At 54.8% G+C, this 27,880-nt stretch overlaps 1 protein-coding gene across 6 annotated transcripts in view; it reads left to right on the top strand.

Annotated features, from left to right (window-relative positions):
* Positions 1–27,880, top strand: part of Tmem104 (transmembrane protein 104) — a 52,476-nt gene that overhangs the window by 6,560 nt on the left and 18,036 nt on the right. For 5 of the 6 annotated variants that reach the window (XM_048797898.1, XM_015504224.2, XM_048797896.1 and 2 more), the window contains exons 3-8: positions 800–921; positions 3,290–3,371; positions 3,775–3,874; positions 4,670–4,750; positions 8,295–8,394; positions 8,769–8,877. In XM_048797898.1, coding sequence (XP_048653855.1) covers positions 800–921; positions 3,290–3,371; positions 3,775–3,874; positions 4,670–4,750; positions 8,295–8,394; positions 8,769–8,877 — 594 coding nt within the window. The remainder of the gene's footprint in view (positions 1–799; positions 922–3,289; positions 3,372–3,774; positions 3,875–4,669; positions 4,751–8,294; positions 8,395–8,768; positions 8,878–27,880) is intronic. The other variant, XM_015504225.2, reaches the window with a different exon arrangement.

The following is a 27,880-nucleotide window of genomic DNA, read 5'->3' as shown; positions in this document are numbered from 1 at the left end:
GGGGGGGGGGCGGTGATGCCCAGGTCGGGTGGACTGGAGGGCAGAGGCAGCTGGGGGTGGAAAGCACCCTGGGAGAGCTGGGGTTCTCAGAAAGGAATTTTCCAGCTGAGATCTTGGGAAAAGAAATGGTGTGACTAACTGAACTAGAGTCAGGGGCTGAGTTAGAGTTAAGTTTGAAACCTGGAGTCACCCTGAGGGCACAGGATGAGGGGAGGTGTGACGAGAGCAACCTTGAGTTCCTGAAACCCCTGTGCTGTGCTTTAGAGGGTGGGTTTTGTGGCCTGTGAATCGTGTCTTGACTGTTTTTAACCCTGAAGTCAGTGCAGAGGTGTGGGAGTAGAGTAAGGGAAGCATGAATGTCGATGTCCCAAGGACAGTGGCAAGGACTGGCACAGGACAGAGTCATGGGCCAGCAGTTTGGAGAAGTTTCTTGGAGGTCAGCATTATGTGTCCATGCTGTGCCGAGCGCCCCACCTGTCTTCAGAGCCTGGCATCTGTGACACAGCTCTGAATGGTTTGCAGTGCTGAGGGGGTGGCCATGAGGACAGTAGAGGGGACTGGAGTCCAGAGACATTCTGGAAAGAACCCACAGATTGTGGCGCTTAGTCGTCTACGTGTTAGGGCCCCAGCACCTGGTTGCAGAGCTCTGCTCCCTGGGACCGAGATATCCTCTGCCTCCCTGTCCTTGGGGCTCTGGGAAGGTCTCCATGGCGGTGCTGTCACCCAGGGCAGCCCTCGGGAGCTGTTGAGGGGCAAGATTAACCATTCCCGGGCTTGAGTGTTGCTCCTTGGGTTCCAGGTCGGGCTGGTGTACATGTTCAACCTCATCGTGGGCACAGGGGCGCTCACCATGCCCAAGGCCTTTGCCACCGCCGGATGGCTGGTCAGCCTCGTCCTGCTGGTGTTCCTGGGCTTCATGAGGTAAGGGGCAGCGGAAGGCTGGAGCCGGAGCTGGGGGAGTCTGCCCTGCAGTCCCTATGTCTCTTCATTAGCGGGGCCTGAGTGGGAAGGTGACTGACTGCATGCATTAGGCATGCGTGTCCTGAGCAGGACCCAAAGAGGGGAGTAGACAGAGGCCTCCCAGAGCACCCTGTGAGGTGGGTCGAGACACGATGAAGCCCCGGAAGGTCCTGAAGGTTCATGTGGTACAGGTCCTCTTCCCGCGACTCACCTCTCTGCCCCATACTTCACCACCGTGACCCCCGTCAGGGCACTCAGAAAACACCACCCTCCCCAGAAAAGAGGGTGATCTGGGAAGAGAGTTTTGGGTTTAGAGTCTACTTGATATAATCCACCAAGAAAGTGAAGGCACAGTACACCAACACACGGGCCACAGTGGAGCCACCTGTGTCCCCCATGGTCCACCCCCCGCCCCCACCTTCAGGGCACTGATTGTGTGGGTCCCAGCAGCTGTTGCGTCAGTGAGGGAGGCCACCAAGGCTGTGCTCAGGGGCTCCCCTGGAGCTTTGCAGCCATCTCGTGATGGCACAGGCTAAGGGACTTAGGTCCTGACCAGGCAGGAGTCCACAGGCCAGAGGTGGAGTGTGACCTGGAGCTCCCCAGGAGCACCTCCCGTCTCTGCGCCAGAGAAGGGACTGGAATCCAGAGACATTCTGGAAAGAACCCACAGGTTGTGGCACTTAGTTGTCTAAGTGCCATAATCTGCGGGTTGTGGCACTGTCCATGTTTGTGGCACCCGTTGAACAGAACACGCCCCACGTGGCTGTGCCCTGTGGGCAGTGAGGGCAAAGGAGGTGGACAAGTGAATTGCAGAGTGACCAGAAGGTGATGAGTGGCAGACAAGGAAAAGCACAGTGTTGGCGAGGGGTTGAGGAGGTGAGGTGACTGCCAGGCCCGGGGGTCACAGAGCGGCACAGATGCAGAAGTTTGAAGGAGAAAGAAGTAGGCATCATAGAAAGAGTGAAGCAGAGCTAAGTACTTGAAGCAGACAGAGCTGGGAGGGCCTGTAAGGGACAGAAATGAGTCAGGCTCTTCCGTTTCTTTGCAGTTCTTTTGGGGACCTTTAGGGTGAACCTTGGGTGCTGTTGGCTTGTTATATACTTGAAGCTCTAGCTGCCAAGAACTCTGGAAGTCCTTGACCTTATGTGACTCCATCACCTTTAAAGGACCTTCAGCACAGGCAACCATCTGAAGAGGAAGTGATTATTGGGAACCTCTAGCTAGGGTCTGCCATGGCCTCTCCTTGCTAAACCCGTTTCCATTTGAACATGATCAATGAGTTGGCTTAATGCAACCGTGGGAAGTCTCTCTATGCCTTAATTAGGATTGATTTTAGCTCCACTTCCAAAAAGAAGGGAAAAGCTAAGCCCTCAACTGATCAGTTAGGCAAGATCACAAGAAACCTTTCTTGGAGGTGCTGGAGTGATTGGAATGGGAATCATGGGCCCGACTGCCCCCCACTGCAGAGGTGGAGGGGTGTGGGTTTGACTGCTGTGGGACCCAGTGCTCCACCAGCCACCAGACTGAAGGACTGAGTGGCATCTGTTGACATCATCTGCACCGGAGGACACAGGTGCAGAGCCGTGCTGACCTCAGGAAAAGGGAGACCAGTGTTCGCCCCAAGCTGTTTCAGGGCAGGGGTGGACTCTGCCTCACGTTTTATCAGCAGTGCCCCATATCCTGGGGCCACCCAACCTCTGAGCTCCTGGAAGAGGGGAAAAGATGGCTTCTCCACTCTTGTCTGACTTCTTGGCAATTGTCTTGTGCTGCCTCCCTGTCTCCCTTGAGATTCGGGCCACAGTAGTAGAAACTTATTTTACTATTAGGCACATTATCCTGAAAGCTAAAGTTCTGCCAAAGAGAAAGGGGGACGGGTTCCAGAGCCACCTTCGTTCTCCAGCCCTTGGCACTGGTGTATGCAGTTGGAAGCTGACCACTGCCTGTGCCCTGCAGGGAGGGGTGAGGGCTGCCTGCCGTCCTTCCAGAAGCCCCCGTGAATTGGCCTCCTCCCACTCAGGGCCCCTGTTGGTGCGGGGCCATGTTGACCCGTGTCGCCTCTACCCAGCTCGTGCTCTCCCTTGAGCAGTTTCCCTCCCCTCAGCCTATGTCACAGCCCCATCCTGTGTGTCAGAAGTGGATCCTAAACGTAGGCAGCCACAGAAAAGCAAGCACATGCGGCCTCGAGCAGGCACACACTCCTTACCAGGAAAGGCCCCTCTCAGAACTTCTCTAGGGAGCAGTTCTCAGAAGAGAGTGCCGGGCTTGTTGGTCACGCCACTTCAAACTCCTACAATCTCCTCTCTGCAATTAACACATGCCTCCCCCTCAGCTTTGTGACAACCACCTTTGTGATGGAGGCCATGGCCGCAGCCAACGCACAGCTCCACTGGAAGAGGATGGAAACCCACAAGGTGTGTGTGTCCCCGGGCGGTTCCTCTGTTCAGTTGTGTTCCCTAGAGACAATCTCAGCAACCCGTTGCTTTCCTCTTGATGTGTGAGGACTGTCCACAATGCTGCTCCAGGAACCTAGTCCCAGGTCCCAGAGCTGCAGAATGGCAGCCGTGTATAGTCAGAAAACACAGGCAGGGCTGCCCTCGGCCTCACAGCGCTGGCCCTCACTCCACACGCTGAGCCGCTCAGCCCTAGTCCCCAGGAACTATGCTATGTGCTCCGCCTGTTGAGAGTTTCCTAATTAGACACCTTCTAGAAAGAGAACAAAGGGAATGACCCCTACCCAGGTTTTCTGTACAGCCATGTGCTCATTCCTTCTCCTTGGTTTCTCCTCTTCTCCTCGTCCACCCCACCACCTCCCAGGAGGAGGACAATGACGACGACTCCTCCACGGCCTCAGACAGTGACATTCTCACCCCGGACAGCTACGAGCGGGCAGAGAAACAGCCCATCCTGTCAGTGCGTAAGTCTTGGGCCTCCCGACAGGCCTCAAGCTCCTGGCTGATAGGGCTCCCTTTCTTTCTTCATGGTGAGAGCCCAGGGAGACTCCCTGCAGACGTCCTTTGGCGTTTTCTGCCTGAGGGTGGCAGTTTTGGGGTCCCAGGCACAGGCCTGGCCCTGCTGGCTCACCTCTTGCTAACGCGTTTGGCCTATTACTGGGCTCTGTCTAGCTTCCCATCTCTCCTGCCGTTTTTGTTGTTGTGTGGTACCAGGGTGCTTTACCATTGAGCTACATCCCCAGCCCTTTAAATTTTTATTTTGAGGCAGGGTCTGCTAAGTTTCCCAGGCTGGCCTCAAATTTGCAATCCTCCTGCCTCAGCCTTGCAAGTTGCTGGGATTACAGGTGTGCACTCTCCTACTGTTATAGAAATGATCACATGCCTGGTTCTGTGCCCTATGGGCACTGAGAGAGCTTGAGTGAATGTGGTCCTGGCTCCACCCTCCCACCTCACCCCTATACACACACACGCACCCTCGTCTCGCAGTCTCGTCCCTGCTCACCCTCTCCCCTATAGGGAGCATCCTTGAATTTTCTTGTAAAATGTAAACATGGGGCTGGGGCTCCGTGGAAGAGTGCTTGCCCAACATATGCAAGGCCCTGGGTTTGAGCCCCAGCACTGGAAAAAAAGGAAACCTTAGGAAAGTTTTCTCCAGAGTCCGAGATCCTTGGGGATTCCTTATTCTGGGACTTTGCGGCACTCAGCGACAGTGCTTCTGGTGAAGAATCACCACCCTTCTTGTGCTTTTGGCTCCTCAGAGAGACGCACATCTCCCAACCTGTTTGAAATCACAGACCGGGTGGAAATGGGACAGATGGCCTCCATGTTCTTCAATAAAGGTAATAAATGCTTATTTGGGGGTGGGGTGTGGGGAAAGGGCCAGGGGTCCTTCACTGCAGGCCTGAGCCTTAAAATGAGGGTTCCATGTTGCCGGGGGATGAGGCAAGCCATGAGGAGGGGAAGGTTGTCAGCCTGCGGTCAGAGCAACTGCCGGATGCCTGCCCTGCGGACACAAATTTCCTTGGATGCCCCGTCCCTCTGTGTGAAGAACAAAGAGCTGGCTACCCTGGTAGAGGCAGGGATCCTGGGCAGCTGTCCAACAGGGGAAGCCATGGAGGTGGCTGGCAGTTTGTACCTCTCCCAGCAGTTGCTTCTGACTTGGCTCTCTGGCCTGTTCTGGCTGAGACAACACCCTCTGACGGTGGTAGGCTTTGCCACAGGCATGCCAGGGCATGTCCTCCCAGTGGCCAGCAGAGGGCGCCAGGAGCCCACGCTAGAGCTGGTTTGGGCACTGGAGGCCCCCTCCCCCCCCCCCCCAGAGGGAGGCAAGGCTCTCCCTCTGGCCCTGCCTGCTCCTGGCTGGCAGTTGGCAACAACCTGCAGGGATCCGCCCAGCTCTGGTGTTGGGCTCCGGGGCCTGCCAGTGATAACAGCATGTACTTCCATGGCTAATCTTATTCTTTGGGAAAATTAGCTATTAAGACTTTCATTTTTAATGCCCGAACCTGTTAGTTTCCTTGACAGTCAGGCACAGTCTCAATAAATCCTTCTGCTTACAGCTGTCCTGGAAGATCTTGTGCCCCTCTGTCAAAGCCCGTGTGTGGAGTGGTTGTCCACCGGTTCTTGTGTGGCCCTGCTTTACTCAGAGCTGGGGGACTGTGGAAGCCAGTGTCTGCTTGCCTGCCCTCAGGACACTAAGCACTCAGTCTGTCATTGGTGGTGCGATTTGGTGGCTGGTCCAGACGAGGTGATTGTTGGCACAGGTTGCCCAAGGTCTAGTTCCACTCTCCCTCCTGGATAAGCCTCAGAGGATTTCCAGAATTCATCAAAACCAGCTTCTCAGCCGGACGTGCTGGCTCACACCTGTAATTCCAGCGGCTTGGGAGGCTAAAGCAAGAGGATCAAATCCAGCCTCAGCAACTTAGCACGGCCCTAAGCAACTTGGTGAGACCCTGTCTCTAAATAAAAATATAGAAAGGGCTGGGGATGTGGCTCAGTGGTTAAGTGCCCCTGGGTTCAATCCCTGGTACCAAAAAAACACAACAACAACAAAGACCCTGTTTTCAGCCCACTTCTGTGTTTCTCCTTTGCTGCATTTCTGTCGCTCCCTGTCCCACTGCACTGAGTGAGCAGAGGCGTTTCCTGACCTTCAAAATGCAAACCTGTAAAATAAGTCACACATGGGAGAGAAGAAACATCTTTTAAACCTCATTTCTTGTTTTCATATTCTGTAATCTGCCTTGATTTCTGTAAGAATTCTAGGAACCAGTGGTTTGTTTTGTTTGTTTGTGGTACTGGGGATGGACCCCAGGGCTATGTGCATGCTGAGCAAGTGCTCTACCACTGAGCCACATCCCAGCCTTTTTCATTTGATCTTGAGACAAGGTCTCACTAAGTTGCTGAGGCTGGCCTCCTACTTGCCATCCTCCTGCCTCAGCCTTCCAAGTAACTTAGGATTGTCGGTGTGCGTACTGTGCCCAGCTAGTGGTTGGTTTTATCTCTGCTCCTGCCCCATGAACCAGACTCCTGGTTTATTCAAATCTAATAGAAAACAGCATGTTTGTGTGGAGACAGCCCCACACCTAGAGAAGTCTCCTTGTTGTCCCCTGCAGGGCTTCTCAAGCTCCTCACTGTGGACGTTGGGCCAGATAACTCGGTCGCTGGACCTGTCCTGAGTGTCGTAGAGCAACACCCCGGACTCCAGTTGTCAGTAGTACCTCCTAATTGTGTCAATCAAAACCGCCCTCAGACATTGCCAAATGTTACCCCCAGGTGGGGCGGTGCAGAATCACCTCTGCTCTGCTCTGCTCTTAACTCACAGATCGTCAGAGTGTCATCTTCACCTTTGGCAGGGCGGCCTTCCACAAAAGGCTCCCTTGGGCTCTCCACTTGTTTCTTGTCATTAGAAATGCCAAGCGTAGTCTCTGATGTCCTCTCGGGAAGTTCATTGATCCTCCCACTTTGTGTCTAGTAATGAAATTGTATTGATCAGGGAGGGCCAATGGCAGTTTATAAACAACCAACATTGGAGTCGTCAGCAGGTGGCAAGAAGGGAATGGGGAGGAGACGATGCCTTCCCACAGAGAGCAGAAAGGCAGGCTGGAGCCGGCTGTCCCCAGAGCCTGGGTCGTGAGTTATAGGCAGCCCCGGGGCCACTGAGCTTGGACATCAAGTCTCCCTCTGACATGTCAGTGAAGGACATGCCAACTAGTGTGCTCAGAAAGCAGACGCCGGGCGCTCGTGGCTCCTTTAGAAAATCATGCCTTCCTGGTCTTCTCCCCCAGAGTCCTAGGAGCAGAGCTGACCTCACACAGCCCAGGAGTAGCATGTCCTGGGCTTTCCCCTGGGGACGCTGCAGGCTCTTGTAAGCCACGAGGATTGGAAGAGAACTGTCACTTCATTTTTCTTTCTGTCCTCAGAGAAGCCAGCAGCTTGAGACCAGTGACATCAAAAACTTGAGCAATAGTCTGAGCAAGAATCTGAGGCCAGCTGTCTGGGGCCATAGCCTTGGGCTGGACGGCCCCGCTGCTGTTTTCAGAGCCTCTGCCCGCCCCGGGCTTCCTAGCTAGAATCCCCTGTGGAAGGTAGCCAAGCATGGTGGGACACTCACCGTGGGAGATGTCCAGGCACTTGCCAGGGTTGGAATGTAAGTCTGATGGAATTGGGACGTGAGCCCTACATCCCCACCCCTAGTTCTCAGTGGATGGAGCTGTAGCACACACTCCTGGAGTTAGCACTGTCCCTTGCCGGCGCTGCTCGTAAGGAAAAGGAGCCTCTTGTGAGAACTGTCCCTCCCCAGCACATCAGGCCACCCTGGGCCAGCAGATGCAAGGTCATTAAATCTGGAAGGAGGCCCTGGGTCTTTGGAATTGAAGGGCTTTTTTGCAGTGCTGATTTCAGCCTTATGGCTGAACTTTTTCCTGTCAACTTCTCTGTGCTTCGGTTCTTGCTTGCAGTTTCTTGTCGTAGAGCCCTATGCTGGCTGCGGAGGGAGCCCTGGCCCAACACACGTGGGCATTCAGGCTCCTGATCAGGTGTCGTCCCCACCCCACACACACCCAGCCTGTCCCCAGGGTGACGGTGCCTCCATTCATCCTGGGCTGACCATACCACACACTAACTTTGTACCTGTCTTGCTTCAGAACCTCCCTGAACTCTGAGCCTCTCAACCCTCTCACATGCAGGTCTAAAGCCAGTGTGTCTCCTGCCAGTGTCACAGTGTAGCCGATCAGCATGAGAAATGACCATGGAGCCCTTTTTCCCCTCCTTTTGTAGAAAATAAATGGCTTAGAGAACTGACTGCTATGGAGAAGGTGGAGGTTCTGTGTCAGAGAAGAGTACAGTGTCTCTCCAGCTCCCTGTCCATGGCTTTGTTGCTTTCAGTGGGCGTCAACTTGTTCTACTTCTGCATCATCATTTACCTGTATGGGGACCTGGCCATCTATGCTTCGGCCGTGCCCTTCTCTCTCATGCAGGTGACCTGGTGAGTATCCCCTGCCCCCCATGCTGGCTGTAGCCAGTGGGCCGCCTTGGCCAGTCAGGCAAAGTGTCCAGCATAGAAGCACCGCACCAAGCAGGTCCCTGGTCCCCAAGGAAAGTGGATGTCCAGAGCCCTTTTCTACACACAGCATGGCCAGCTGTGTCCTCTGAGCTTAGGAGACATGTCCTGCATTGCTGTCCCCTTCCCTGCCCCAGGAAAGATGGCTTGGACTCCCACTGAGGGCTCCTGAGTCATAAGGAACAAGAGGGGCAGGTCCCAAAGATGGTTTATGGGAGTCATATTGTGGAAGGGTGGCTCTGCCTTTGCCAGCCGAGCAGGGCCACCCTGATCCCAAGCCCGCCACCGCTCTTCATCAGCAGCACCACTGACAATGACTCCTGCGGTGTGGAGACAGACGCCAAGTACAATGACACTGACCTGTGCTGGGGGCCCCTGCGCCGAGTGGACGCCTACCACATCTACCTGGTGAGTGTCCTGGCCAGCCCGGGGTCGCAGGCCGCCCTGAGAGGCGAGCTCTGTAGGCCACCTTTCCTTGCTGGGAAAAGTGTTTCCCCAGAGGGGAGCCTCTGCCCATCTCCACACGCTGGCCACATGCTGGGGCTTGGCCCTGGCAGAAAACGGATCATGTCATAAGGCTCTAGCTCCAGAGCATCCTGATGACCAGGCTTAAAAGTCAGATGTGGTTTGGACTTGGCATCCAGGTCCTTGTCAGCTTCAGGACCAAGCACCACTGTGGCCGGAATACAGGGTTCCAGGGACACTCTTTGTAAAGCTCTTGAAGAGCGCGCCTCTTTAAGAGGCCTCCCTGCTTGACCTTCCTCGGGGTCAGCTCAGGAGCACAGAGGCACATGCTGGTCTCCTGACAGGCAGATAACACTGATCCATCTGATGGTGGCCCTGACCACAAACAGCCTCTGCAGACAGGAAGGATCCCTGTGGACATGGGAAGAAGATGAATCTCCAGGCTCGTTCTTGATTGCTTTGTGCCGTGGTGTATGGGGGCAGAGCTGGGTGATGTGCCAGAGGGGCCTCGGATAATAAGACACGCACCCAGGGGCAGCATTTATCTCTGCCTGCTTTGTGGGCAGGGCTCAGAAATGTTCCGCTTCAGCCTTTGCAGAGTCTGTTAATATTCTCTGCTTCCTCTTGGTCCTCCTCAGCCCTGGTGCAGACTTCGTGTACTAGATGACACAGTTTGACAAGTGGCCACTTAGCTGGTTTGGAGGGGAAGAAGAGGCCAGGAGCAAGCTGGGCCATTCTAGCAGTGGCCTTTTGACTTGATTACTTCTATCCTGGCAAGGTGTCCTCAGGCCTTGCAACAGTGTTATTTGGGTCTGATCTTGTTCATCCTAAGTGCCTTCCCTGCCCTGCCTTGTAGACCTGCTGAAGGGGCCTGCCCCTAGGCCATGGGAGAGGTTTGCTTGCCTCTGTGTTTCTGGAGCAGTGGGTCAGTGGTCTGTGCTGCTCCTCTTGCACATTCAGCTGTGCCTTGGAATTTGTCTTGCAGTAGAATTGTCTTTGATTCTCCCATGACAGGTCTGGTGGGAATCTGGTGGCAAGTTAAATTGTCTGGGCCCTGAGGGTGTAGGGCCAAGTCACTGGAGGCCCAACTGAGGACTTGTTAACCTCTTAGCATTGCAGCACCTCGTGATTAACAAGATCAGCTAAGGTATGAGTGCGTGTGAGGTCCTTCTGGATCTCCCCTCCCTCTGCATGTGGGCAGGGGAGGGGTGGAGGAAGGGCTTCAGGGGCTCCAGGAGAAGTGGCAGCAGCTGAGGTGGGTCTTTACCGGGAAGCTGCTGGAGTCTGCAGACCCGGCCCAGCGCACTCCCCCACGGCAAAATGGACACGGAGCTCTGTGAGTGTCTGGGAGAGCTGCTGCCGTTTGCTTGGTGAATTATTTAGAAGCGTTATTATTGCCTTGTTAAATCGTTCCTATGAACCTCCTACATGATGGAAGCTCCCTCACTGAGTCTCAATAACTCTGACTGCATAGGAGGAAGCCCTCAGGAAAGCAGACAAGCATTAATTACTGCCGTCGTCTCCCAGATATTGCACTTATAACTCATAAAGCTAATTGTCCTAGTGCCTGCAGATGCTCCAGAGCTGGGAGGCCAAGGTGCAGGTCCCAGTGGAAAGACTTGTGACCCGCCCCCCCCAAGGAGCCTGTTCCCAGGGCTGTTGGCCCCGTCGCCCCTGTTGCCCCACACTCTCTCTCTGGCTCCAAGGAACTCGAGGCAGAGGGCCTGGGGTAGTCTGGGAAGTTGCTTTACAGCTTTGCGTGTGACTTCAGGGTTCGTGGTCCTGCAGAACAGCAGAGCCTTCTGACCCCAAGTGCTGGTGCCTACATCTCTCTGAAGCTCCTCTCTCCCTTGGTGAAAAGTTGGGAATGGGGTGTGTCAGAGGTGTGGGTTTCCTTCCTCAGACCCGAGCCCTCCTGTAGGTGATGAGGGCAGGGCAGCTGGATTCTAGCAAGTGGCCTCTTTGGGTCCTGGGAGGAGGAAAGCCATCCTTTCTTTCCTTGCTCTTGGTCACTCACACTCAGATTGGCCATCCCTTTTGGAACTCCACCATGCCTCTCTCCGCCAACTGGTTCTGATTTTTCCGCTAGCCAAAAATGCTGGACAGGGCCGCAAGGGGGTAGACTTAAAACACCCTCCTCCCACACAGTCATCTCTGTCTCTGGTAATATACCCCTGCCACGTCTGCATATTTTAAATGGCCCCTTCTTCATTGCTATCCTGGGACAGTATGCTCTGTGAGATGAAGATACAGGCTTGTATTGTGGCTTAGTTTTCAGAAAGTCCCCTGGAAGCCATCTCTCCGGTCTCCAGGAGCACACAGACGAGACTACCTGGGATAGGAAGTGTCCCTAAGGCCAGGCTTTTCAGGAAGGGAGTTTTTTCCACCAGCAGCTACTAGTTGCCTCCCAGAGCTCTTGACCTTAACAAGTGGAAATTTCTACTTCCTCTATTTGCACCATGGACCCCCTTCTGCATCCCAAGATTCCCAGTGCAGCTGGTAGGAATCAGTTCATCCTTTCCTTCCCCTGCAGTAGCCACGGAGCAGGATGCTGTGGGGTGGAGGGTTCCGCGTCACCTGCTTCACATGCACTCTCGGTGTCCTGCCGTAAGCTGGGCCCTGTTATTATACCCAAGGGTTTCAGGACCTGCTTTTAGCTGCCCTTGGGTTCTCAGGCCCCCGGCACTCACCCATCCTGCTCCTCCAAAGAAAGTAATGGGAGGGCTAGGGCTGGGCTCAGTGGTAGAGCACTTGCCTAGCCTGCGTGAGGCACTGGGTTTGATCCTCAGCACCACATATAATAAACAAATAAAATAAAGGCATTCTGCTCATTTACAGTACAAAAAAAAAAAAAATTTAAGTTCTTAAAAAAAAAAAAAAAAAGAGGAAAAATAAGAAAGGAAGGAATGGGAGGTTCAGAGCCTGAGCTCTTGCACAGGCAACCCCGCCCCAGGCTGGGAGCACCTTGGGCTCTTTCTGCAGGGCCATCCAGCTCTGATGGGAACAGAGTCAGGACTGGCATTTTGTTCCTTCCTCAGCCATGGAGCCCAGAAGCCAGGGACCCCTGGTATGGTGGTAGGAGTGTGTGCAGGGTCCGCCCAGAACTCAGGCCTGAAGTGTTGCTGTCCCCTGGGGTCAGGGCGCTGCCAGCACTCCTGTTATGCTCCCTTATTCCCGCAGACCTCCCAGCCTGCCGTTCCACCCCTAGCCCAGATTCCATCCCTCCTCCTAGAGTGCCAGAGGAAGCACACAGGGGTCCTAGGGGCTCCCTGTGTGCTGTCAGCTTCTCACCTTTGGAGAAAGCTGGTGGCATCCACCACTTACAGGTGGGCAGGGCTGCTGGTCACAGGCAGCGCAGCCGGCTCTAGCCCAGCAGAGCTGCGAGCGCAGATGGCAGAGCAGAGCTTATCCTGGCTGGAGACCCGGCCACAAACTGGCCGTATTGAGCAGGAGGTCCCTCGTGGGCCGCCTTGGGACAGGACAAGGTCATCCTGGTTTGCTCTCCTGCCTTGAACTCAGGAACAGTGAGGTCCACCTCTGGACATAGGTGACTTAGAAGGGGATGCAGCCTGTAAGTGCCTAGCAGGTGCCCTGCCACCTCTGCAGATGGAGGCCATCTTTCCCAGGCTCCCTCTGGCAGTCCCTTAGAGAAGAGGGGTAGGGTGTGGGAGAGTCCTGCCCACCAGCTTCTTCCTATAGGTGTAGGCCACCCTGAGGTTCAGGCACAGGGCAGCATGGAAGATGGCCCTTGGTGAAGGGCCCAGAGACCATGTTTTCTGCTTCCCCTTGGCTCTGACTCAAGCTGCAGTACTGGCCTTTGGCTACAAAATTCCAAACAGCATGCAGCCCCCCTTGTGAACCGCATGGTTTCTTCCTAAAATAGTACTACTCAAGAAAATATCCTCTTCCTAAAGGGGTGGAGACGGGAGGAGCCCCCCATGGTGACTAGTCCTCCTACCTGGGCTCGTGGTTACCACCAGTGATGTGGCATTTCTGATTCAGGCTTCCCAGCCACCCAGGGTGTGGCATCATTTCCTTGCACAGTGGGGAACACTGAGGCTCGGGAGACAGTGGCTTCCTCTGGATCCCAGAGCTGAAGCCCTCAGCCAGGCCCTTGGGGCTCTTGCGGGGTCCTCTTGCCCTGTAAAGCAGTCTTGGTGCCTGCGGCACATGCAGGTTGGTGCTATCTGCACACAGAGGTTGGGGGTGGCAGCATCTATGTGCCAGCCTCAGAGCCCGACATATGCCAGGGGTTGGGGCGCTGCTGCCTGATGTGGCCTCTGCTGAGTGCTCTGCGTCTGTGCGCCCACCTGTGACTGTGCTGCGCCCTCTCCTTGATGCCCTTGCTCCCAGACGGAGAAGTGGACTTCGCTGGTTATTCACATAGGATTGAAAGTAAGCACCTCTTCCCAAGGACATTCCCTCCCCTGCCATGGTCTCTGTACTTTCAACATCAGCCACTGTGCCCCAGGGCTGTGGCATCTGCTAATAAGTGGGTCACCGCTGCCATCCCTTGAATATTTATTCTCACCAGTTCTGGGGCAGGAGGTGGCCTGGAGGACCAGTGAGGAGGGAATCAATGTGAACCCACACGTCTTAGGAGCAGTGTGACGGCACAGGACATGGGCACTCCGGGTCACAGTGTTGCCCATCATGGTGTGGTACACTCGACCCATTTTCAGTGGCCTGCTGCCCCCAGAGCAAACAGGTGAACACCACCCCAGATCTGTGCACGAGAACCTGGATGGAAACGGGGCCTGGTGAGGCTGGAGTGAGGGCCCTCCCAAGGGCGTCTGACTCCGTCAGTGGAGCTGAATCCAAGCGTGGGTCTGGGGCCCTTGCCTGGAGCAGGCACTTCCCTCCCCTGTGCGGTGCCCACCCTCCTGCCTGCCTCCCACGGGTTAGGACTCAGTCTGGTGCTAAACCAGAGCAAGTCAGGAGGGCATTCCCGGTGCCTGGGAGGGGCTGAGGTCTAGGCACCAAGTGCCTCCGTGAAACCATGGTGACCTCGTCGAGGTGCTCGGGACTGCCTGGGTGCCTGTCTTCTCTGCGTGCCTCTCCCTCCCCGCGTGCCTCTTGTCAGTGCTTCTCAGCCAGCTCTGGAGGCTCCGGAGAGGAAGGTGTGCTCTGCCACCCACCTCCCCTCTCACCTGGGGAAGGTGCCCCTGCACAGTCAGGTGTGACTCAGGGCAGGAGCTGAGGTGTCTTCAGTGCGGCCCTGAGCCTCTGGGGAGAGGGGTCTCCAGGTCCCCCACACATGGCTGAGCCCCTGCCTTCGTCCTTGGAGATAGGGTCTTGAGGAAGAATAAATCTCTTCCCCACTCCCCAGAAATGGAGGCACCTGCCACAGGACAGAGCCGGTACCTGATACTGAGTGAGCCCCAGCCTCCAGCAGCAGCCGCTCTCGCTGGCTCAGATGACGGACTTGGAAGGATTAGCTTGTCTCTTTCTTTTTCAAGGAAATCAATAACACAGGGACAGGCCTGTTTTTCTTCCTTCCTTTTTTCCTGAGAGCTGTGTCTCACTGGGAGTAGCTGCCCACACCTCCAGCCCTCTCTAAATGAAATTCAGGCTCCCGAGCCAACACCTGCCTGGGAACCCCTCGAGCCCTCACCCAGCCACATCCCCCACCGATGCCACTGTTGTCTTGGTGCAGTCCCCAGCCCTCTTGTACCTGCCCGTTGCTGCCCCACCTTGCCCAAGACCGCACCTCATCTTTCTGGGGACACCTGGGTGACACCTTCTTGGGCCACCTTGTGACTGCCTCCCCTCCCCCACCCCAGCCTTTGGGTGTTTGGCCCAAGCCACCGCCTCCTGCTCAGTGAGAGGACTGTGGTTTTTATTTTTAATGGAGCTCTCAGGGACAAGGGTTCTGTCAGCTGGCATCAAGCCCACCGTCCATCACGCCCCACGTCCCGCCTCTGCCGTGGCCAGCACCTGATGCGCCAGCTCAAAGGACAATGCTTAGTGCCCGTGCCGCCGCCTCCTCTGGAAAGTATTAAGAGCAGCTTTGCAAGTGTCACTTGCCCAGAGCAAGCCTGGGCACTCTGGGCTCTCGGGGAATGGCCGTGGCCTTCCCAGGTTGCTCAGTGGACGGAGACAGGAAAATGGACTTGTGTGCCATGACCTTGCCCTGTGCACACCCAGCACACTCAACTCTCAGCCTCCATTATGTGAAAATCCAAATGTGTAGAATAAACTCGGGGGGTAATTATTTGTTACAAAGTTATTCCCTACTTCACAGAAGGACTCCCTGCAGGTCTCCCTTAAGTACTTAGCTTCATTTAAGAGGTTTTCTATGAAAATTAACCGTTTGTAAATAGACCTTCAGGAGCCCATCTCTTGTGTGAAGGGACACGTAACATGCATTCATATGCACAGGGACAGAAGCCCAAACGAAACCCAGCCTGTGTAGCTGGAGAAACAGACAGATGCTGGGCCGGGATGGGCACCGGAAGCAGGCCACCAAAGTACAGTAGCCCAGGAGACCCCACCCCACCCCATGGATTCCTGAGCTGGGGAAGCTGCGGCACTGTGGCTGTGGCGCACACCCGCCATCCACACTCATGCTAGGCCAGTTGGTTGGGAAGTTTCCAAATAGGTCTCCGTGGGGAGTGCTCATCCCTGCTGGGGACCTTCTGCACTGTGCTTTTTCAGGCCCATTTTTATACACACTTCACATTGATCCGCCAGCCCCAAGCTTGACACTGAGCCTCCTTGTTTGTGAGCAGAGCAATCGGCATTGAAAACCTGGCGCAGATTTCTTTCCAAGCCTCCGGGCTGAGCTACACCCTGTCCTGTGTGTGTGTGTGTGTGTGTGTACATGCGCATGCCTGTGCACGTGCCTCCTGTCCTCCCCTGAGAAGCTGGGCTGCAGGCATACCCCAAAACAGTAGCCCACTCAATGCTGCGCACCCTCCTCCCCTTCCAACATGCCCATTGCTGGGCAGAGAGTTAAAAATGATTTCAGGTTCTTTAAAGATTTTAAAGTTGTTGATTTCAGATCCCTCCCCACCCTTTTAACTTTTAAACCCATTTACTCACCCAAAAACGTACAGAAAAGAACTGTAGTCTACAGAACCCAGCAACTTCCCCATAATTCCGGAGTAACATGGAATGTGCTTGGGTGTTTTGTCTGTAATGAAAACTATGTGCCAAGCTGGTTTCCTGCTCTGTGTCTGCTTCTGTCCTGCAGATCAGTCCATGGCACTTGGTGGCCCTGCTGGATTTGGGGAGGCTGGGCTGCTCCCTGAACGAGGCTTTCTGTTACAGAGGGCATATTGCAAGCAGAAGGTGCCATGGCTCTGCAGAGCTCCAGGGCCCTGGTATTGATGTTTTAATTAAATAAAGCACTCCAGGATAATAACTGCCCTCCCCATAACCAGAGTCCCTGCCCTGGCACTCGCCCTGCACGTTGGCTCACAACACCTGTATGCAGGGAGGAGCTGTCCCTGCACCATCTGCAGTGCACCCTGTCCCTGAGGAGGCAGAAGGAGCCACAGGACCCCAGAGGGCTCACAGGCAGCAGAAAGATGTGTATGCATACACGGAACGAAGGGCGTGACACAGAGCCAAACAGTTAAGGTGCATATTAATGGTGCCATGTGATTAATTAGCACGAGCTCAGGAAGTCTTGTGGATTAGCAGAGAGCAACCAAGGGACATCTTAATCAGCCTTCAAGCGTAAGGGAGGTGCTGTGAGTGTCACTGAGCCGAAGCCAGATGAGAGTGTGACTGTAGAAGGAAGGGTCATGAGACACTGAGGCCTGTTTAACTGGCAGGGTGAGAACTTCCTTAGCCCTGGTTTAAGACACCCTGGAATCAACACTAAGATGCTCCTGGGCAGACAGGAAGCAGCAGTGCCCATCTCTGCACAGGACGTTTTCAGACTCTGAATGTCTTCAGGAGGAAAGGGGCACCACTGTATCTGTTCCCTGGTGGCTGCTCTGTTCCCCGAGGCCAACAGGTGCTTCTCATGCTTCTGCTGGAGGTGCTTTCGGCTCCCCCCATAGTTCACAGTGCATCTGATGCTTGGGAGGCTCCAGACCCCACAGTGTGCCAGCACCCCATGGAGGGCATCTCAGGCTGGGGTTGTTAGTGTAACTTCTTACACCCAGCTCCACAGAGCTCATTAATCAGCCAGTTGACGTGCCGTCTTCCCTCCTTCCCCGCCTCCAAGGTTGCTCAGTTCCTGTCTATTTCGAGGTCAGACGTCAGCAGGGAAGGGGAGGAGCCAGCTTGGCCCGTGTGCTCCTCTCTGCAGGGCTCCGCACTCTGCGCACCTGACTTCCCTCCTCCCTCCCCCCTCCTCCCTCCCCCCTCCTCCCTCCCCCCTCCTCCCTCCCTCCAGCTCCAGTGTGGAGCATTCCCACCTCTATCCTCTTCCTGCTCAGAGAGCATGGAATGAGAAAGGGAGGCTGTGGAGAGCCTGTCAAGTGATCACCTGGCCCCTCTCACAGAGGGCAGCACAGGGCATGTCCCTGCCTCCTCCTGTTCCCAGAGGCAGACAAGTCCCAAGAGCAGTCGGTTTCCAGCTGGTCAGGGGCTAGGCAGAGCCCTGCAGGCCCCAGGGCTCCTGCCTCGCCCACCTGCTGAATCTGAGCAGGTTCCTTCCTGGCATCTGGGCATCCAGGGAATGAATGCCTTGTTCCAGGTGGCCAAGGGGCTAGGTGGACTGGTGCCCCAGAGGGCCCTGTTCTTCTGGACACAGCCCACCAGTTCCTCTGGAGTCCTCTTATACTTAGGACCTGTCAGGATCAAGGAGACCTCTCACCTGGCCCTGCAGTAGCTCCTTGGCCCACAGTGATTGGGGCAAAGCAGACATGGCCACCTTCTCTCATGGATGAGATCAAAGTGCCTGCCCTCCCCACTTCCTTTATATCTGGTGTGAATAAACAAGACCAAGAGCTAAACAGTGACAGTGACCCAAGTCCAAGAAGTTTCGGTCTTTGCACCTGTTACTTTGGCCAGGAGAGTCAGGAAGAGAGCGTAGTTGCAGGTGGGGTGTCCCTCACTCTGCCTCCCAGGAGGCCCTGGGAGGACCAGGATGGACATTCTCTCTCCTCTGTCCCCACAGGATGGGAACGAGCATCCCTGCATTCTCCCCTCACCCGCTTCCCATGCCCATCGTCCATGTGATCAAGGTCCCTTTTAAACCTCATTAGAACAGAGAGGAGTCCAGCTCTTCCTTGGGTCCAAGCTGCCCCTTCAGAGCATGAGCATTGCCCCAAGGTCATGGAGATTGTTTCTGTTACTCAAGTCTTTCAAGCCTGGTTTTAGGGACCTCCAGTTGCCCTCTCCCTGCTTGAATTACTCAGAAGTGCTTCTCTGTGAGGCAGCCTAGGTTCCTACAGCCTTCCCTCCCACCATTGCCCACCTGCCCTGGCCTGTGTCCCCCAAGGACACTGGCACCTACATGGCTCTGGGCTCTTGGTGAGCCTTGGCCTCCCTCCTCAGCCCTTAGGCCCACAGACAGCTGATGGCCACTGTCTCAACTGGACCAGTTCCAAGACCTGCTGGTCCCACCTTTCCCCAGGGGGGTCAGGTCATTGCCCTGGTCCTCACCCTCAGAGCAGACACTCCCCCTCAACAAAGGTTAGGGGAGCTCCATCTTTGTGGGGCTGATGTGAACAGAAACAGAACCGTCCATGCGCTGTGAATCACCGCAGCTCACCACCCAGCTCTCCCTCCACCGACTTCTCTTTGCACCTGATGTGTGAACAGGGAGTTATTAGAGCAGGTGCCAGCTCCCCGCCTTCCACAACCTTGAGCACACACCCCCACCCCGGCCCACCACAGCTCCCAGGTAAGGCCCCCTCCTGGCTCAGGGTCAAGCCTCCCTATCTTGCCACCTGAACCTGCTGGTGCTGGGTTCCATCTCTCCGCCATGCTTGTGATGAGCCAGGCCATCCTTTGTAAGCCCTGATGGCTTATGATCATTAAGTGAATGACTGCGGGTTTTCCTCAGTATCTGTCTTTTCCCCCAAACCACCGGGGTTGCGCTCTAGCATCAAATACTTGGAACTCTGCCACCACCGGGTGCCATCTGGTTCTTCAGCTAAGAAAGAGACCATACAGGCATGTCCTCAATGACAGAGCAAGAGGAACAGTGACTGTGCCAGGCTAAGGCCATGGGACCAACCCAGCCCTGCCCTCCTCCCCCAGGGGAGCCAACCCAAGGGGCTGTGGGGAGGTGGCAGCCCTTTCAAGGGAGGTGGTTACTCACTCTCAAGGGGAGAGGGCTTTGGATGCAGATGACTGAGCTCAAACCCCTGCTGTGTCTAAGTAGCTAGTTGAGAGATTTTGGACAAAGTATTTAACCCTTCTCAACCACGGTATCCTAAAGTGGAAATAAGTGCCAGTTTTCACTAGCAGAAGTTGCTCCAGCATCCCCACATGGCCAGCCTGATTTGCACCAAGTGCACCCAACAGGTGCACAGCATTTCTCCATGTCTCAATCACCCAGGGAGAGGCCAGGTCCCCGCCTGGTTGTTGGACTCCAGCTGGGTGGCTTTGGTTTCTTTCCTCTGGCAGCTTAGCAGCTGCTTTAGAGCGTCCTGCTGGGCCCAGGGATGTAGCTCAGAGGCAGAGTATTTGCCTAGTCTGAGCAAGGACCTGGGTTCTATTCCCAGCATATCTTCTCCGAAAAAAAAAAAAAAACCCTGCTGAAATCTTTACCTTCTGGCCTATTATTGCCTCTGCATGGGCCCCAGAATCCTCCAGCGAGTCCAGACTAGCCTTTGACTTGAGCTGCAGATGTTTTGCCTCTCCACCCACCCTGCAGTATGCAGCTGAGCAGCAGATGTGGTGAGATAAGATCAAGCTGTATAGTCTTGACTTCTCATGTTCAAGAAGCACATACCACTTTAGGGTAACTTAAACATCGACTGTCTTAGTTTGTTTTGAACCCAGGGTTACTTAAACACTGAGCTAAGTCCTCAGCCCTTTGCTTTATTTTTTATTTTGAGATGAGCTCTCACTAAGTTGCTGAGGCTGGCTTTGAATTTGCCATCCTGCCTCCCAAGTCTTTGGGATTACAAATGTGTGCCACCATACCTGGCTAATTGTCCATTTTTCTCTTCAGTCATCCCCTGAATCTTTAAGTCTTTCAATCCTGTTAGCAGGCATCTCCAGGTANTGCATTCACTTCTCTCCTTTTTCCTTTTTTTTTTTTTTTTTTTGGTACCAGGAATGATTGAACACAGAAGGAGTACTTAACCACTGAGCCGCATCCCAGCCCTTTTTATATTTTATTTTGAGACAGGGTCTTGCTAAGTTGCTGAAGCTGCTCTCAAACTTGCAATCCTCCTGCCTCACAGCCTCCTGAGCTGCTGGGATTACAGGCGTGCACCACTATGCCCGGCCCAGGGAGATTGTTTTTGAAAGTTCCTTCCGCAGTTTCCTGTGGAAGCGTGATCTTCTGCAGAGCTCAGAAGCCCTCTTCTACATTGTACAATGCCTCTCATCCTACAGTTTGGGCAGATAGGCTGTGACAAGGGTTCCCTGGGTTGGGTGCACATATACTGCTAATGGTCCCCCACAGAGCCTGTCTGTTTCTCTGCAGTCATCTGCAGGGTGACTGCATCTTTGTGTTTGGGAAGAACTCAAATACTCCTAAAGTGCACTTGAACCATTGTTGAACTTGTTTGGAGGTAACACATATCAGGTAAGAATAGTATCATAGCCAGATGCATGCTCCAGTGGTCCCAGCTACTCAGGAGGCTGAGGAAGAAGATCACTTGAGCCCAGGAGTTCAAGGCCAGCCAGCCTGTAGGGCTGGAATCTCCTATAGGGAGATTCCATCTGAAAAAAAAAGATAGTATTGACTTCCCATTCTTTGCATGGAGGTCTTGCGTGGCCGTATTCCTGTACCTGGGAGGTCTGGAGGGTGAATGGGCTGGGACCTGGTAATTTGATGTGTACCGTTGGGCCAGGTGCCAGGGCTGTTGGATATCTGCAACCTGTGTACACATAATGTGCATTGAGAAGGCAGTAGCTCCCCAGGGCTCAGTTAGCAGGGACATCAGGATGCAGTCCCCACCCTGTCCCTGTGGCTCAGAGCCTGCAGCTCTTCACCGTCCCACGCTGCCTTCCGCACTTACCTCCCTTTGGTGGATGAATCCCCAGAAGCCTTAATTCAAGTGAGAAAAATTAAAACTCCCAAACCAGAATGCTCACAGCCACTCGAGAAGCAAAAATAGAGTCCTTGAAGATTTCTCCTCTGTACATCAAGGGCGTGTTGCAAGTTCAGTTTCCAGTTAGGAAGGGGCTGGCGCTGAGCCGCCCTTAGCCCCAGTTAGCTCTCGGCCCCTCGTTCCCAACAAGAGCATCCCCTTTATCACCTGAAATGCCTTCCAGGATCAATCCAGCGAGCTCAGCCGTGTGGTTGGCATGGGCCAGCTCCACCTGAACCCGCTCCCCTGGGCCACTCCTAGCCTGAGGGTTTTGTCATCTGCCCCCTAAGGTCCCTGTGTGTCTAAGGTAGCCACTCCATCTTCCCCAACTCTCTCCTTATGAGAGGTGCCTTCTTCACCCCTGCTAAATGAACAGAAAAACCCAGTCCACACACACACACCTGGGCCCTGGAGCAGGTAAGCTCCGGTGGGCTGCTGGCCTCTGGCATGGCGATGCCAGGAGCTGACTGGCCGTGGCATGAAGCGGAGGCTGCTGTGCCTGGATTCCGGGCTCTTGGGAGCTCCTTCCCACTGCACTTCGGCCACCACACACACCGGCTGTCCCTGTTAGAGGGAGACCAGTAAGTGGGCGCTTGGGAACCGCCCACCCGGTGAGGAAGCAGCCCACTGCCCAGGGAGTGCCCCGAGTGGCCAGCAGGGCCAGGTGTACCCGCCTTCAGCTGGGGGAGGAGGGAGCACCACATGAGGGGGCCTTTGCGCTCCCTCCACCCTGGGGCACTCACCCCTGTGGAGGCCAGGCGGGACCCTTCCCGCCGGGCCAGGAGGCAGCTCACTGTCCGCCTCCCACCCAGAAGTTTCCTAGGGTGGCCTGTAGCAGAGGGTGGTTGGTGTGTCACTCTGTCCCATGGGTTGGTTGGGACACAGGGAGAAGGGTCTTGGCAGGTTTGCCCTGCATTCTCGCCTGTCCTCCCTTTCTTCCAGGAGTGGAGCCCTGCTTCCTCCCCCTTTATGAGAAGGACCAGCAGTGGTGGGAAGTTCACCAGTGTAAGTTACAGTCAGAAACTGCAGCCACGCCACCTCGGCCCATCAAGAGGAAAGCCGGCAAGCAGGCTTTGGGGTTTTCCTTTGTTCTTGTGAGGGGAGAGCGGGGCTGGCCCATGGCTGTAACTCCGTCGTCTCCACACCGTGACTCTCCTTTGGGTCTTCCTTTGAGGACATTTCAGCTCTTCTTAGCGCTCACCTCTTCTGGGGGCCAGGCAGAGTTTCAGCATGGTCACAATCCATGGGTCCCCTCCTTCATGGGGTCCTGGGCAGTGCTGATGGCAGAGGCCAGGTGCCCCGGGGCCCTCTTGGATGTGTGTGTCCTTCCCAAGAGAACGTGACACTCCCTGAGGACAGTAGCAGGCAGAGCAGTGCTGCTTTGATTTATTTGCTCTTCCGAAACCAGAGCGTGTGGATTTCTCTCTGTTGCGTGCTGCAGCTGGAACGCAGGGCCTCGAGAGTGCGAGGCCAGCCTCTCAGCTGCTGTGGGAAGAGGTTTCCCCGCAGAGTGGACTGTGGTGGGCAGATGGTGTGCCGCTGTCCACGTGCTGTTTGCTTTGCTAGTGCAGGCGTGCCCCCGTGTCAGGAGGGATGGTGGGCTCCACGGCGAGCCTGCAGGACTGGGCTTGGCCCCTCCCCACTTCAGGATGACACCCACCGCCCCTGCTCCCTGGCACTGGCCCCTCCAAATTCAGTGCTTTTTACACACACTGGCTTTTGGTTCTGCATCTCGTGTGTGCAGAGCCCTTCCTGGGTGCTGGGACAAACGAGGACACAGTCCTTGCCCTCAAAGTGCCTGTACTCTGCTGGGGGTGCAGGGTCAACCCATGCAAAAGGAGCAGTTGTGTGTGCCTGCAAGAGTCAGGCATGCGGTGCTGACTGTGTGCTTGGGAATTTGGTCCAGAGTCCCCGGGGAGGAACAGCGTAGCCGCAGCGTGGGTTGGCACTTACACAGGATTTTGAAGGTGGGGACGAAAGAGGGTAAAATGGGGACTTCTTTGCTGGGAGGATAATTCAAAAGGGTAAGGGCATAGGGGAGAATTAACCTGATGTGAGGACAGGAGGTGGGAAGAGGGGAGGTGGGAGGAGGGGCGGTGGAGCCCAGGAGGATGCAGTGTGCCACACTTGCAGTGGAGAGGCCCCGCGGGCTGGGCTGGGGCTCAGTGGTAGAGCGCGCGCCCAGCCCATGAGAGGCACTGGGTTCCATCCTCAGCGCCACATAAAATAAAATTTTTAAAAAAATACTGTATCCACCTACAACTAAAAAATATTGGGGAGAAAAAAGGCCCAGGGTCCAGTACTGTGCATCTCCCCACTGCCCCTTTGCACCGTGGTCCAAGCTCTCTGGTTCCTCTGCCTCCTCTTCAGTGACATGAGGGTGTCATTTCCCACTCTAGTGACTTTGCAGATGGGCATAAGGATGGAACAAAACTGCAGAAGTGAGCGCCTTTTAGATAGGAAGGGGCCTGCGGCACTGGGCAGTGACATCATCACAGAGCACCTGGCCGGGGCTTGGGGAGAGGGTTGATAGCCAGGAGGACAGCAGGGTTGAGGGTGGCTGTGACAGATATTAGTCAAATGGCAGGACCCAGAGATTTTGCAACCTCTTAAACTAGGGGATTTAACTGTGGGTTAGAGCCGAATTTAACTCTTCATTTTGTCTTTCTGACCAGCTAAACATGCAGAGAAATTTAGGGATGGGGAGGGGGCTAGGTATCCAGTTGCTTTACTCTCTCTCTCTCTTTTTTTTTTTTTTTTTTTTTTTTGTGCTGGGAATTGAGCCCATGAACACTCAGTCACTGAGCCACATCCCCAGTCCTTTTTATATTTTATTTTGGGACAGGGCTTCAGTAAGTTGCTGAGGCTGGCCTTGAATTCCCAATCCTCCTGCCTCAGCCTCCCAGGCCACTGGGATTACAGACATGTGTCACTGACAAATTGCTCTGCTTTTGTTTTGTAATGTGAATACTCATGCCTTCCCACTTGGGGCAGCTGACCAAAGGACATGGTACACTGCCAACCTTAGGTTCGTTTTGTATGTGAAGTAAGGTTATGTTGACTTATGGCCTTTCTTCTGTGAGTGCTGAGTGCTGTGGGGTCAGACCAGAGAAGACTTGGGCAGGTGGTAACAGCTCAGCCTCAGCAGGTCCAAGTCAAGAGCTTTTGAGTTGAGGTTCCCCTTTGATAAGTAGCAGAGAGTGTATCTCTCCCATGCCAGAGCAGGACAGCTGGGTCCACGCACTTCAGGAGGATCTAAAGTGGGGCTCAGGTTGGTGGCCGAGCCTTCAGAGCTCAGCTGCCAGCCTCTGGAGCAGGTGGTACTCCTGGTCTCAGCAAAATCACACACTGTCCAGGGATTCTCCAGGCCCAGCCCAGTCTTCCCACATCTTTCAGTCCCTGGCTCTGGAGAGCAGGTAGCCCTCCTGGCTCCAGGAGACAGAGGCCTGGGATACAGATCAGGAGTGTCTGTTCCCTATTCTGTCCTTGCGTCTCACCTGACAGAGGCTAGAGCATGGTGGCTCTGGCCAGCCCTGTCCTTAGAGCATGTGCAGGACGAGGCTGTCTCCTGCAGGGGGTGCCATGCTGTGCTATCCAGAGCCTTGCCCTGCCAGGCTTGGGAGAAAATAAATGTGTGTGGTTTGAAGCCACCCATGGTAGTGATAACTTGTTACAGCAGCCACAGGAACCTAATGCAAAAAGTAGGGAAGGCGTTGGAGATGGCTGGACATTGGGGCCTGAGCAACAGGAGTAGGCAGTGCATTTCAGCTGCACAGGGGACATAGAAGGGCAGGTCGCCCTGTCGGGTTGGAGACTTCAGAACATGCTAAAAGAGTTGAGGCCAAGTTCTGCCTGCAGCGTCTTGGGAACATGAGCTGCCTTGTGTCCATCAAGACTCTGGCAAGGCTGCCATGGGGACTTTGGTGTGCAGCTAAGCTCACTGACCCGGAAAGAGAGATTTTTGAGTGGCCCCATTTGCACCCTCCCGGGTCTGTCATGAACTTCATTCCCAGAGATCAGTTTGAGGATTTCATTAGAAATCAGAGTTGGGTTTTTATTTGTTTCTTAAGAAAAACATTTGTCTGCAGTGACTGGCGTCCCTGCCTCCTGGAATGATTCGGGCGACAAGAGTCCTTGAACAGAGGCTGAGTTTGAACTGATCAATGGCATTTGGGGGTTGGAAATTTGCTCGGGAGCCAGCTAATTTATAATGTCATCTGGGCTAGACTAGAAGACCCAAGAGGATAGGCTGTCTCTTGGCTTTTTTATTTCATCTTTTTTTAAAAGGAAAAAGAAAACATCAAGTGCCACATCTGAGCATTCAGAGATGGACTCTGCCCCACTAGACCATCAGGGGACTGGGGCTGGTCCTTCTGCCCAAACCTCTTTCTTCCCAAAGACCTTGGCTCCACCGCCATTCCCATCTCTGTCCTTTGTCACTCTGGATGCCTGCTCCCGCAGTTGCTGCCTTGTGGCTCTTGCTAATTTGCAGAGGACACCTGTTTCTTAATTAGCCCCAGCTCAAGGTCTGCGTCTTCATCTGGCTCCCTCTGATGCGTGAGCTTGCGGCCCATGGCAGGGCTGCTGTTGGGCGGTCTGCGCGTGTCGGCTGCCACTCAGTGGGCCCTGAGCTTCCCCAGTGGTGCCGCCAATCTGTGCTACTGAGCTTTAAAAGGAAAAGCAGCCACATCCCAGCCCCTGTCCATGGATTCCACAGCTGTTGGTCACATTTTCCAAAAGACCCTTTCGCTGCGAGTTCCCCTTCTGAGGACAGATCTGCGTCCCCAGGACCCGGCATGAGAACATAGATGGGGGTCGACTGTCATTCACACTCCACTAGGTTCTTACTCCCCACCACTTGATCTGCTCCTCACACACAGGTCCTCTTCTACCTTTTGGAGGGGCGTGTGCCTGGTTTCTACATGGGGACGCCCTCAGCGGCTAGGATTGCGTTGCAGGGTTTTACAAAATGGGGCTACTATGTCCTGAGGTGCACTGAGGAGGAGGATGAAGTTGGACAAGGCCTCAGAGTGAGGGTCCCCAAGGGTAGGACGGGGGCACCCTTGGGGATGGTTCTGTTTTCCTCTACCCTTATGTGGTGGAACCTTCTGAAAAATAATCCTAAGGCTCTAAGATGAGATCTGACCTCCCCTGTCAACCACCCTTAGAATTCTGACCCCACATCTGGAGAACTGTGTTTTCAGTGGGAGGCATCCCAGGTCAAAGGTGAGCCACCAAGCCCTGGACACACCAGGACTCCAGTTTCCTGCAGATCACAGTTACTTGGAAACATTGTGGCAAGTGGCTCTGTATTTATTCTTCCACCTGACGTCCCCTTCTCATCCTTCAAGAGAGAAGTTCATCAGTGGAAAGTTCCCCTGAAGTGGTAATTTTCCTAAATGACTGGCTGATGGTGCTGCATACAGACTCGCAGGCCAGAGGTGGTGGCTGTGTGGGCATTAGTTTCCGTGTCCCAGCTCCTGTCCCTGGGCCTGAGAGCCCTTGCCTTTGCCAGGGGAGTCCCTTCTCTGCCTTCCCCGTCACCGCAGCCTCGTGGAAACACATCTCCTTCCCCTCTCCTGAACGGAAGCAGCGCGGTTAGGAGGCTCCCAGCAGAAAGCCTTCTCCAGTTCTCCCAGCCCTGGTGGCTGCCAGGGTGCCTTCACCCACCCAACTAATTAGAGCCTTTTCCTTTAAGGGGCACTTGAGTCCTTCAGCCGTTGTTCTCACAGCGATAATGGACTTGGATAAGAGGTCACAGCTTCTCCCACATCCTGCTCTCCTCATGGTGGGGGCGGGGTGGGCTCACCCCCCTTCTGTGGGGCTCCTGCCTGTCTGGCACGGGGACTGACCCCAGGCTGGGCAGCTGCCACGGATGCACCCCAATCACAAGACCACGAGCCGGCTCCCCACAGGGCCCCCTTCCCACCTTCGCTGGCTTCAGAGTCATCTGCCGCATCTCCAGTGAGTGTCATCAGCGCTAACGTGATCAAATGGCACAGTGTAAATGTTAATCAGGTCTGATGCCTCGCCGGCTTCCGAGTGGCAGATTGGAAATGGCACCATCATCTTAACTCCGAGGAGCAGCTTCTAATTCTTCTGCTCCCTGAGCATCCACTTTGGCAAGGAAAGCCTAAAGTGCCGCGGCCCTCCCAGTCTGCCATGCCACAGCCACACTACCCCGGTGGCTTTTGCAAAGAGGGTCCAAACTTCCCACAGAGTTTTCTAACACAGGGTTTATTTTATTTTACTTTAAGTAAAAACACTTACCCTGATGTCCAAAGAGAAGGTGACCAAGAGGACTGGTGCTCCAGGCCCCTCCCCTCCCCTCCCCCAGACTCCCTCCCTAATGCAGGACATGCTCCTGAGCAAGAAGCCCAGGCGGCCGCCAGCTCTCGTCCCCCAGCTTCCCCTTCCATTTGCCATGAAAACGTGGCTGATGGACAGGGTCCTGATTAATCCTCTTCTCCTAGCCCTTCAGAAGGGCTGTCCTCTCTACCGTGCTGTCTGCTGGAGCCTGCGTCCCTTCCTCCCTGTGTCCTTTCTTCCCAGTAACAGGGCATGTCTGGTGTTCCTTTTGATCCTGATCTTGCTGCCATCTCCTAGCGGATCTGCGCTTGTGGCCAGGGCAGTGCTATAATGTCACCTGGGCCTTGCTCAGCAAGTGCAGTAGTGTCTGAACATTATGAGTGAGTGGTGGCAGGGAGGCAGGGCTCTGGGCCTCCTGTCCCACCGCTGGCACTTGGCACTTGCCCACAGTGACACATTTGAAC

Source organism: Marmota marmota, unplaced genomic scaffold (assembly GCF_001458135.2).
Source record: "Marmota marmota marmota unplaced genomic scaffold, marMar, whole genome shotgun sequence".
Classification (NCBI taxonomy): domain Eukaryota; kingdom Metazoa; phylum Chordata; class Mammalia; order Rodentia; family Sciuridae; genus Marmota; species Marmota marmota.
This window is presented reverse-complemented; position numbering and strand designations above follow the sequence as displayed.